Below are 11,934 nucleotides of genomic sequence, written 5' to 3'. Positions count from 1 at the left end.
ATTTTGTATTGCACAAAATATAAACAGGCAACCAATGAAGATTAAATAGAATAGGGGTGATGTGAGCAGATTTTTTTGCGGAAGTTAATAATCTGGCAGAAGAATTTTGAATGTACTGCAGACGAATGATGGAGTGAGCTGGTAAGCCAGAGAAAAGAGCGTAAATAGTCAAGCCAATTGGTAATAAATGCATGCACTAATGATTCCGCATCTTTTCTACTGAGGAAAGGACGATCTAGAATGATACGACATAGTTGAAAAAAAGCAGCTTTGGAGAGTTTGCTAATGTAGTCATCCAAGGTCAATGATGGGTCTAGAATGATATCTAAGTTTCTAACAGTAGCCAATGGAAAAATAGAAATAGCGTCATGGTCAAAGCTACATGCATCAATTTTATTTTTTATTAGAGATCGGGGACCAATTATTAAAAATTTCTGTTTTACTCAAGTTCAGACTAAGAAAATTAGAACGTAGCCAATCCTTTAACTCACTGACACATGAAGATGAGGATGCCATCGACTGTGTAGAATCTGGTTGACAAGCAGTATATATCTGGATGTCATCAGCATAACAGTGGTACTGTAGTTAAAACCATGGCGACAAATTATTTGGCCAAGAGGCTGAATGTAGGATGAATAATAATGGTCCGAGAACTGAGCCCTGGGGAACTCCCTGTTTGAGCAAGACAGTGGGAGAATGCAGATAGCTCAAAATAGTCACAAAATAAAAGTTGCTACAAACAGAAGTTGCCATCATGATGCCCAGATGTTGTGGCTGTTTGTAGCATGTTACTATGGCAGGGTGTTTTTGTTGGTTTCTTACTAGTACAACTCATATTTGACAACCAGATTATTTTAAATTAAATACTTTTGTCTCAAATTCAGTAAAATAGTCATTTTATAAACTTGGTGACATCTGGGTAAGTCATATATATTACTATAAACATAATATAAACAAATAAACAGTATTTATGAATGTATTTATTTATTTATTTATTGTTTGTTTGTTTGTTTGTTGTTTTTATTTTTCTTTATTTTGACCTCTAGGTTAGTTTAACCAGTTTGAAACTCCTTGCTATATTAACAAATATTCAATTTATATTAATTAAACTTAAATTTAATTTTGTTAAATGTTGTGCTTAAAATGAATGCTATTTCATTAAAATAAATGCCACTAGGTTTGATATTTTGTTATCTAACGCAGTGACATTTAGACATTTTAAATGCGTCTTAAGCTTTCAAATATTCTGTGGGGCTGCTATCAGGTAGTAGGGATATTTCATGTGTGGGATTAAAAATTGCTTACAGGAGCTTTAAGCTCTCCAGCAATTTGATGCCAGCAGCTCCCATGAATACGACAGAAAATAAACGTGGTGCAGAGCTGCGATATGGCGCTCCTGAGCTGACTAATATAAACATGAGTGTGTGGGATTCCAGATGATGTCATGAATAAACAATCTAATACTGCTGCAACCATAGTTTATTTTTAGCCTTTTAAATACACTGTGACAATGAGTCTTTGTGAAAGTCTGGAAACTCTTTTTTGGGGTGATTTTGAAGAATTACAGCAACACACACATGGTTTTTTGTGTAATCAGAGATGCATGCCGGCAGACGCGATGGGAGGGAGGGGGATTCTCAAATGGTTTGTGTTTATTAGGGGTTATGTGTGTGCGTGAGAGTTCATTTTTAGTTCAAGTCCAAGATAAGACAAAATACTACAAACTGCACAGCTGTTAAGCATTACATTGTATAATGATTAGTAGTGTTTGCTAAATTGTCCTATTTCATCTATAAACAATTGTTTTTCACCTGGCGGATAATAAAACAGGCAGTAAAACCCATAGGCTGACATTGGCCAGTATAATAAACATCCTTGCAACCACCTTGAAATGCCATAGTAACTACTCAGAACACCCTAGAAACCACCTTTAAAAGTCCAATTTAGAAACTACTCAGAACACTATAGCAACCACATTTTCTTCAGAAAATCTACAAATCTGTTTGTTTTCAGTAGAAGTTACAACAGTTACCTAATTACTGTTCATACTAATAACTGCTAAAAACTCTTGACAAACATGAGAAAATACTACAAACTCATTCAACACAGTTTTAATAAAAATCTAGTTGTTTTTATATATTGTTAAGAACCTTTTCATCAGTGTATACAATGTAAAACAAGATTTCTTTATGTTCTAAATAAAACAAAGATTAGTGAAGTATGTTTTGCAATTTCTACTTCAAAATTGAATATAATGTTAATTGCTTCTAAATTCAGCCGCAAATTTTCAGTATAGAGTTCTTTAATAGGCTGTAAGGTTCTTTTGAGATTTAAAAAAGTTATTTTTGTCACACTTCAGGTCCTTTAGTTCAGAATATTGGTTTCTGGGATATTTAATGCATCAGTGCATAGATGGCTCAAAATAGTCACAAAATAAAAGTTGCTACAAACAGAAGTTGCTATCATGATGCCCAGATGTTGTGGCTGTTTGTAGCAAGTTACTATGCCAGTTACCATGGTGTTTTTGTTGGTTCCTTATTAGTACAACTCAAAAAAAAACAAACATCTACACTCTTAATAAAGTTTCCAAAATGGGGTTTTCGCAGAGTTGCCATAGAAGAAGCAAAATTAACATAAAATAACAATTTTTCTTAGCGTAAAGCACATTAAGAATATTTTTTTCCACTATATAGAACCTTTTGTGTAATGAACAGAAGTTCCAAGGATGTAAAAGGATCTTCATGAAATCATAGATGCTAAGAGAATCTATGCTATTTCGGTTCCTAAAACAACATCTAGGTCATTATTTCACACATTTTTCATCCAATCTCCAGATCTTTAAAGGTTTACAGAAACACTGAGATCTGTCTGCTTTTTGAATGAAAGCACAGAGGATGGAAATTGGGGGTGGAGAAGTGTAGGAAAGCAGAAAAAGAGGTGTAGTTTTTCCAGAGGGGTGTTACAGGGCTGGGCAGGGGTGTGTATTTGTGTGCAAGGGGCTGTTTTTTTCTTTCCATTTGGGGGGGTTCAGGGTATCATTTTCATCCGTGTCCGTCCCGCCCCCTCCATGAGAACACCCTGCACACGCTCCAGGTCCCAAAGTGGCCACAGAGACTCTGAGACTCGGACTAAAGTGGCAAGATGAGCGCCCTGTGTCCGCTCCTGTCTGCCCTCTTTCTGGCACTGCTATACCTGCTCCAGACTTCCAACGGAGGTAAGACTACTCAATCTCACTGCATTATGATTAATAAGCCAATGTAGCATGTGTCTGAATATTTGAAAGCAGTGCAAAAGTTTTTAAAAGTTGCATTATTGTGTATTCTGCAAGATTATGGAGCTCAGTGGAGAAGCATCAAACATTGCTCAAAGTGTGTGTTGAAGCAAAGGTTCCCTCACAGAAAAACTCATTCATACTTGTGAGGCTCGAGTCTGTTCTGCCGGTGTGTACAATAAACCCACAGTTCGGCGACCCCTCCTTCTCGTGCTTCCGTTTAGGGGCTCTTTGCGTGCATTGGGCAGTCTGGCAGCGGCTCGCGCAGATCAGAGGTCCTGAAATAAAGAGTCACTTTCAGAGGTGTGGATCAGCTGCCATATGCACAGATGTTCCTGCTTTTCCGCTCTGAGATCTTTAGCGGCTCCTGTGAGACCTGCAGTCTAATTAGCATGTGAGTTAAAGTTGCACTGAAGTGACCGTTGTTCAGCTTCGGATCAAAGCGTTTCTCCATCACCAGCTGCCACAAACTCACATGACAGAAGTGAAAAACGGCAACACCAGCAACTGATCCAAAATGTGTGTTTGAGTTGGTAGACTAGCAAGAATGTTTTGGCATCTGCGTCCTGTGTCGTTAAACACCACATGAGGATCATGTGTGGAAATATGAGTAAGAGTAATTGGAAAATAGTAAAAAATCAATGCTTAACTGGAGCTGTGAGATGGGCTCGGGTGTGGCAGGGTGGGGTAATGTGGGCGTGGCATGGCGTGACTGGGCGTGGCACAAGCAGATGTTCAGAGTGAAGTTGTGTAACTGTCAAACTGTGTCTGGAATGGATTTGGTCAGTTTTAACCCTGTAAAGCCTGACCTATTAAAAAGAGTCCAAAAAATCATCTTTTTTGAAATGGAACTTTTAGACCTTGAAACTTTAGACAAAACTCATATATATTATTGAGTGTCAAATTTGATGCATCAGGCTTTTTTGCATAATATAGTATAATTTTCTGAGAATACATTACTCAGAGGCCAAACATAGCAGAAATATGCAATTCAGTGCAGATGCTAATATTTATATGGCCAAACAGTAAGATGAAATTCTGATAGCTTGATAGATATTTAAATCACTACTTACATACAGAAAAATGCATATAACATGTTATTCAAAGCAATACAAGGATGCACAAATAAACGTTCCTCAAAAGCCTAATGTATCATATTTGATACATGATTTTCTTATAAATTATGTGCTGATAATCAAGCAAACCAAGTTGTTTTTAAGGCATGGCTTAGCAAAGGGCCAGCATTTCATAGACTGACAAAGAGTCAGCACTTTTAGCATTGTTCAGTTCAGCGATCCGACATGTTAACTTATTTCTTGATTAATCGCATGAGTTTGGAGTGGGGCTTCCTGTTTGATTGGTAGATGCTAGGTGTTAGGGAAACCTACTTGGAAACAACTATTATTTTTACAGTCAAGCTACTAAAATAGCTATAATGTATATATGTATAAAAATGATATAAATGTATAAAACAAAAATAGCAACAAATCTTTTCTGTTTTGTGACATACATCCAAGTAAAATCGATTATCGAAAAAGAAAAAAAAATGTAGGGTGAGAGAGAAGTCTGTTGTTTTATCGTAAAATCCAGTTTGCTTAAAAATGGCAAGGTTGATGCAAATGTTACAAAATTAAATATGGGCATGAATGAATCATTCATTGTAAGATCAATAGCTTGCATTTAGAAAATTACATTTCATTGACACTTTAATATGAATCATAAGGCATGGGAGACTGAATCATGGTGAATCAGATATTATTGACTCTGTAAGCAGTGTACCAGTAACATTGGTGGACTATGAAACCTCCAAGCTGATGTCTGTCACCACGGCAACATGCTACACAAAAAGGCCTGTGAGCTGGTAAGCATTTGAAGCTATAAAAGGAGTGTGTAGATACGTGTTGTGTTTGCAGCAGTGCATATGTTTGAGTCCGGGTAGTTGGCAGGGTAATAAATGTTTGTACAGCTCTGCACATTAGATTAATAAACATCATATTTGCATTTGTAAATTTATGAGATTAGTTTGCCGGTCTCAGAGAGAGCTGTCTCAGAAACAGAAGGCAAACATTTATCTTTGCTGATCTCTCAGCGGTCTGCTGTTTGTGATCGGATAATGGGACAAATGTTTTAAGATTATATGTGGACCTTGAATGGAAGTAATGCGCCATACAGAAAAAAGCAATAAATCTGTCCATCCATCTTATGCTACTAGTTTTAGACAAAGATTTCTTCCCCAAAATTGTACAGATTACCTGATTTTATTCCAGGTTTGTTTTCATTCGATTCTGATTCATTTGCGTTTATTTCTGTTCTAAAGTTTTATAATGTTTTCTCTGTGTTAATACTGTAAGAAATGCAGGATGGCGTTTCGGACTGATTCAAACTAGTAACTTTTCTTAAATTAACTATTCATTCAAAAAACCCTCTCACATTAGTTTGAGTTGCAAATTATGTGTTAGAGTCACTAAAAAGATTCATGTGTTCAGAAATTGGACTACACTGGTCGTGCAGTATGTTTTTGATTCACTTAAATGAACCGATTCATAAGAATCATTTGTTCACAAACTGCACTACAATGACTGCACAGCATGTTGATTATTCAAAAAAAACAACCACATAATACTAGTTTTTTTCATAAAAAATACTACAACATCTTCATTAACCAAAAAAAACAACCAACTAATAATAATCACTTCATAAAAAAAACAACAACAGTCCTGCCTTGATGAATTATTATGATTTACTAAAAAAAAAAGATCAGGTTCATAAGAGTCACTGTTTTTTAAGTCAGGCTACATGTGTTTGATTCACTGAAAAGAACAAGTTCATAGGATAAAGTGGCCAGACGTGCCACTTTCCAGGAAAGTCATAGGAGTCATTTGTTTATGAATTGGACTAGACTGGTCATGCAGTATGTGTTTGATTCACTAAAAAGAACTGGTTCATAAGAGTTGTTTGTTTGTGAATCAAATTACACTGGTCACATTGCGTTATTTTTGTCTGCAACCTGTTAGTACAACTGATCTGAAAGACATTTCTTGCCATTATTTCGCACTACACAATCTCTTTATTGTATCACTTTCACAACTAAAATAAAATAGGATTTATTTATTGAAGTTTTGCATTGACTAGATTGCAGATAATCTATATTTTTCCCCAGCCCTTCCTCTTCCTGCCTTGGTGGATGGTTCTTTGGCCAGAATAAGCTGCAATTCAGCTAGTGTTTATGCTGATAGTCAAACATCTAGCTATGGGAGACTTACTCTACTTTGGTAGTTGAGGTAGGGTCTGCATCATTCCCGTCTGCAGTCCCCATGGAAACCTGCCGCCTACACAGGAATCAATGCAGAAAGTTTTGAAACCCTGATGCTTGAGACTTGCACTGTCCTCCTCAATAAATTATCTGTCAGTATGAAACACTGTAAACACACACACACACACAACCCTGACAATACCAGACCGTATGGAAGAGATAAATTCCATACTCCATATTCCTGTCATTTCATATTCATCCAATGGAAACTCATGTGGCACTATGGAAACACAGAAGGCTTGTGGGTTTATATACAGCATGGTCTGGGCAGTTGTCCCCGCAGTGGCTCTGGGCCAAATCACTGTCATAATAGATCAGGTTAAATTTATCTTCGAGATCATCACTCAGCTACTGCTTCATAAACAGACTTAAACATACTCGCACCCTAGCAGGATGCCACAGTGTGGTATGTAAGGGTCTTATCCTCTTTTGAGAAATTGAGAATTAACAAAGCGATAACCCTAAATATGAATTTAGATTTTTCTTCTAAAATGCCTTAGGAGACACAAATGAAACAATAGTTAACATAACAAGAGTACAGAGATGTAAAACAAATGTAGATGCAGATAGTTCGGTCATCAAAGAGTTTGATGAGATCTTTGGCATTTGATTGCACTTTAATTAATTCAATATTATGGTTTATAACTTTGTTTACATTTTGTTTTCAACTTTTAAATTCAGTTTAAGTTTTTACTCTATTATTGTTAATATTCGTTTTTTTTTCTGAGATTTCTAGTTTCCATTTGTTTTCATTTTAAAAACTTGGTTTTAAAAACCAAAGTTAATGCAATTGCTAGTAGCATTTAAAAATGTTAAATAGTATTACTCCATGTCATGACTACATGCAATGTGACGCCACAACACGTGATAAAAGGTATCTTTTCCATATTAATGATATTAACTAGCCATGACAGTGGCATGCAAAATTTCTATTTTAGAAACAGTTTCTATTTCTGCATCGTCGAGGCTGGAGCAGCAACATACAAACTATGAGAGTGATAATCTCAGGCACTGATTATGTGATTTATTCAATGTTAAACTTGTCTAATGTGAGTTTGAATACCATTTTGCATGACATTTATAGCTGTACTTAAAGCGACAATAGATAGTTGACCTCAGATATTAAAATGAATGAAAGCAAATGTACGTTATAACTCAGTGCAAACCAACAAGGGTTTTCCATAACAAAGATGGTATCAGTTACTCAGTATAATAATGTTAAAATGTTTAATATTTATTAATTAGATTATAAACTTGTCCATTTCGCTGGGAGTGCAGTGCGATTCTGAATGGCTGTGATATTTAAATGTTTCTGTCGCATTACGTCTGCTTGTCTGCTTGGAGACTTCAGCAAATGTTCTCATTAATTTCTTACAGAAATGAACTGAATATCAAAGAAATATTCTTTGTGATTTTTCTATCTAAGTTTATGCAACTTCACAGCTGTTCGAAAAGTAAGATTTTGATTTTGAAAATGATTAGATTCTGTTTTAATTAAGCTGCTTATGAAAGAACATCTGGAATGTTTCACGGTACACTAACGAATGAGAGTTTTATGGTGATAGTTTAAACCGTGTTAAGTGAATACTTAGTGATTAGATTGAGTTGGCCTGTTGGAGTCCCTGAGGGGAAGTTTTGCATGAGTCATCTTCATGAGACAGCACAAGGAACACCACAACATCACAAAGTTTCCTCAGAGACAAAGCTTTCCAGTCTGCTGATCAGGAAACTAGGCCAGCAGCCACTATCTGGCTTGACAAGATCATTTACAGTGCGGTATCGCTCGCACTAGAGAGGGGCACAACTGTCCAACCGCTGGGATGCGTCCATGCAAGAACAGATGGATGAAAAGACATCTGTACTTCACAAAACTCATGAAATAAAAAGTATTTTACAGTGGTGGTGATCAACACAAGACAGCATTTATGGCATATGGTGTCAGATATAAATAAATTCCAGTTTCTCAATCTGAGAAATCCCATGATGGCACTAAAAATAAAGGTTCTAAAAAAGGGTTTTGCAGTCTGATGCAACATGAGAACTGTGCTTCTTTAGAAGCTTCTTTAGTGATATGATGTATACTGTAGAACTGAATGTTTACCGTGCTATTTACATTTTACTTCAAGGTACTTTGAAAAGTACCATTCAAAAACATCAAACCGCCTTATGTTCTTTGATGTATGCTGATTGTTTATGAAAGCAGCAAATATTACCGTTGTTTTTAAATATGGCACCATAGTAAATCCAATAGCATGGTATTTTTAAGTACTAGTGAAATGGAAAAAGCATGCTAAATAGTCAATACTAAGATATATATTTAAGTAGTATAGTATTACTCTCGGTTTCTTTACTATAGTCTTTGAAGTACACTGGCGTAAAATGAAAAGAGTATCGTAAATTTACATTGTAATCATTCAGTGCTATCGTATATCAAAGTACTGTGTACCATTACAGTACTTTTTATGAGAGTATATTGTAACACAAGAACCTTTTTAATCTTCAGATAAACACTTAGCCAACTCGTGAAAGCTATATTGTTAAAATAATTCCTGAAAACTAGCATCTTTGTGAACAGAATTTAATTTGTGAACTTTGTTTAGTTTGTAAACAGTCTCAACTGCGAGTGATCTTCCAGTCTTCTATGGCTACAGCACTCTCTGGTTTGGCTAGAGTTTGTGAATGAAGAGCCGATAGAACTGATGCTAGAACTTTCCACTGAGATCCTCACGTAGCCGTAAGCATGCCTGCGTGTCAGCTCTGACTTCTGTCCTGCATTAAACCTCCATCCAGCCAGAGGCGTTCTGGGTAATTTGCAAACGTCTCTTTAGTAAGGCACTCTCTGGAGACAGAGCGGAGCGCTGGGATGGGCCTTTCTGCAGCGGAGGGGATAAATATAACCCACTCTCAAACGGGGGTTTTGGCACTGTGCTGCCTCAGAGGCTGCTGTTAGCAGACTGGGTGGGGTAACAGCTCATTACTGTGAGTCACAGGGACACAGTTATTCCGTCATCGCAGGATTCTGTGAGCTTAAAATAAGTTGGAGGAAAGGAATTATATGAGCAGAGTGTCGGGAAGAGTGAAAGCTGTCAGTCACAGACCTCTAGAGCACAACTTCATCTTTAACACAGTCTATGCACTTCTTAATGACTTTCTTACTAGTCTTTTTGACTTGCTTTCTAGTAAAATATCTAATCTTTCCTTAAAAAAGGATATATTTACTTGAGATGCAATGCTGCATAAGATATTAAGATTTGTTTTCAGAGAATGCGCTTTAATATGAGTGAAAGCAATGCTTAATATCTTATGCAGTGTTGAATCTCAAATAAATGTATCTTGTTTTAAGGATTTTCACACTCTATGAAGTAACTCTATACTGTGGTGCTCCATAATGCAGCTCTGCAATGCTAAAGGGTCTATAAAGCAACTCTATACCATGCACAACACATTCTATACTGCAACATGCTCTATAATGCTACTCTGTACATGATACTCTATAATGAAATTCTATGGCACAACACACACTATACAGTAACTACAGTGTGGTGCTCTAAAATGTAACTCTACAACACTAAACGGTCTATAAAGCAACTCTATACCACAACACATTCTACAGTATAACAACTCCACAGTGCAATGTCTTTTATAATAGAAAACTATGGTGCAACTTGCTCTATAATGCAAGTCAATGGTACATAACACAGCTCTATTTTATGCAACACAGTTGATAAGGCAACTCGACACTGACTTTTGGAAAAACAGCTACTGCTGCTACTGTGTACTGTGTATGTGTAGAGAGTGTGGACGGTGTGTATTGTTTGAAGTGTGTGTGGGTGGGGTGTAATAAGTTCTCTAATACTTCACCAGCCTCTTGGGGAAACATTAGCAGGGCAATTAGCCATTAGCAACTCTGTGGACGTAAATGAACCTCCTGTTCAGGGGTCTCTAACGATGTGAATTTATTAACCAAATGCTCCAGTCCTCTCACAGACACAAACTGGGTGTTCTCGGGGTGTTTGCATGCTAAGAATCCATATGGACCATTTTAATTGCTGTTAATGGTAAATGAAATCCAGGCCATTAAAGCTGCATGTTCAGTCTCTGCATTCCACAGAATTTTGACCCCGTCCTCAACATAAACACCGGTATGCCTTGGAATCTCAAACGATTCCCCACAGGGCATGCTATCTATTATATATGAGGTTCTTCTGAGCAATTATAAAAAGCAGAATGTTATCTGTCATTACTCATTAAAATAGGATCCTCAGAGCTGAATTTAAAGTAAATGTTTGACCTGCTCTCAATTAGAATCCACTCGGCCACGTAAAAGCCCAGTCAAAGGTCTCCCAAAGTGAGACAGACCGCCAGAGAGGAATCAAACAGTTACTCTACAGTCCGTTTGCATAACAGACAGTAAACAGCCATGAGTTTAAATCGATAAACTCTCGTAATGAAGTCAGAAGAGCTCTGAATGTTGGTCAGGTCTAGAAGATTCTGGGGAAGGTCAGGGAATCGAAGGGCGAATCTGCTGGGAGAATTCAAAGTAGCTCTTTCAAAACACTTCATCTGCAAGCGAAAGAGCCAAGCTGTGTTCTTCAAAAACAATGAAAAGATCTAATTATCATTCCATATTTCCAGCCTGCATGCACGCCAATAAGCATAGCCTGAATTGGCCTTTGGGGAGAATTGCATTTTGATGGATGCGTGAACAGCTGCTATTGTAGGAATGCTGGAAAACCATGAATTTGACTTCTGTTCTTCTCTACGTGCCGCTAACACAATGCTTACTCTCTTGTAAGCCAATTTGGTATGAAAGTGCGAATATTGTAAATAGTTTTCCATGTGTCGTCTCAGTAGAACAAGTAACGTCGAGGAATGCAACTTCAGGACATTGCGCAGAACAAACAGAGGTTTCCAAACAGCGCCAGTTCAACTTGGCAGTCTGACTAACTATGAAATGCTTTCAAAAGTCGTGGAAAATGTGAGCATGATGGATGAACACAACTGCATGAATCCTATTATGAAAAGTCAAGGACAAAGCTGAACTTTACTCCGTTTAACGGATGTGAAATTGAGCGATGCTGGAACGGCTGATTCAGGCATTACCGAACATCTGTGACTGAGTAAATGGCTGAGAATTCCTGACGGTATCTGGATTTTACAGTCTATTCAGTGTCTGTAATTCTAAACTATAAAATACAAAGGAAATATTTTAAAACCTTTCACAGAAGTGTGGTTGAAAATTCTGATATATGCTTGAAGACGGTGTATACACTTCATTGGCTTGTGACTGCGGTTTTGTCTTCTGCTTTGAACTTCTAGTTGGTTTTTACTCCACTAAAACATTTAATCT

At 37.0% G+C, this 11,934-nt stretch overlaps 1 protein-coding gene across 1 annotated transcript in view; it reads left to right on the top strand.

Moving 5' to 3' along the window:
* Nucleotides 1–3,067: 3,067 nt before the first annotated feature.
* LOC109073673 (chondroitin sulfate proteoglycan 4-like) overlaps nt 3,068–11,934 on the top strand; it is a 52,882-nt gene continuing 44,015 nt past the window's right edge. Inside the window, exon 1 of the mRNA XM_019089764.2 lies at nt 3,068–3,214. Coding sequence (XP_018945309.2) covers nt 3,142–3,214 — 73 coding nt within the window. The 5' untranslated portion in view covers nt 3,068–3,141. The remainder of the gene's footprint in view (nt 3,215–11,934) is intronic.

This window comes from Cyprinus carpio, chromosome B25, assembly GCF_018340385.1.
Source record: "Cyprinus carpio isolate SPL01 chromosome B25, ASM1834038v1, whole genome shotgun sequence".
In the NCBI taxonomy this organism is placed as follows: domain Eukaryota; kingdom Metazoa; phylum Chordata; class Actinopteri; order Cypriniformes; family Cyprinidae; genus Cyprinus; species Cyprinus carpio.
The sequence above is the reverse complement of the archived record's forward strand: the minus strand, read 5'-3'. Positions and strand labels throughout refer to the sequence as shown.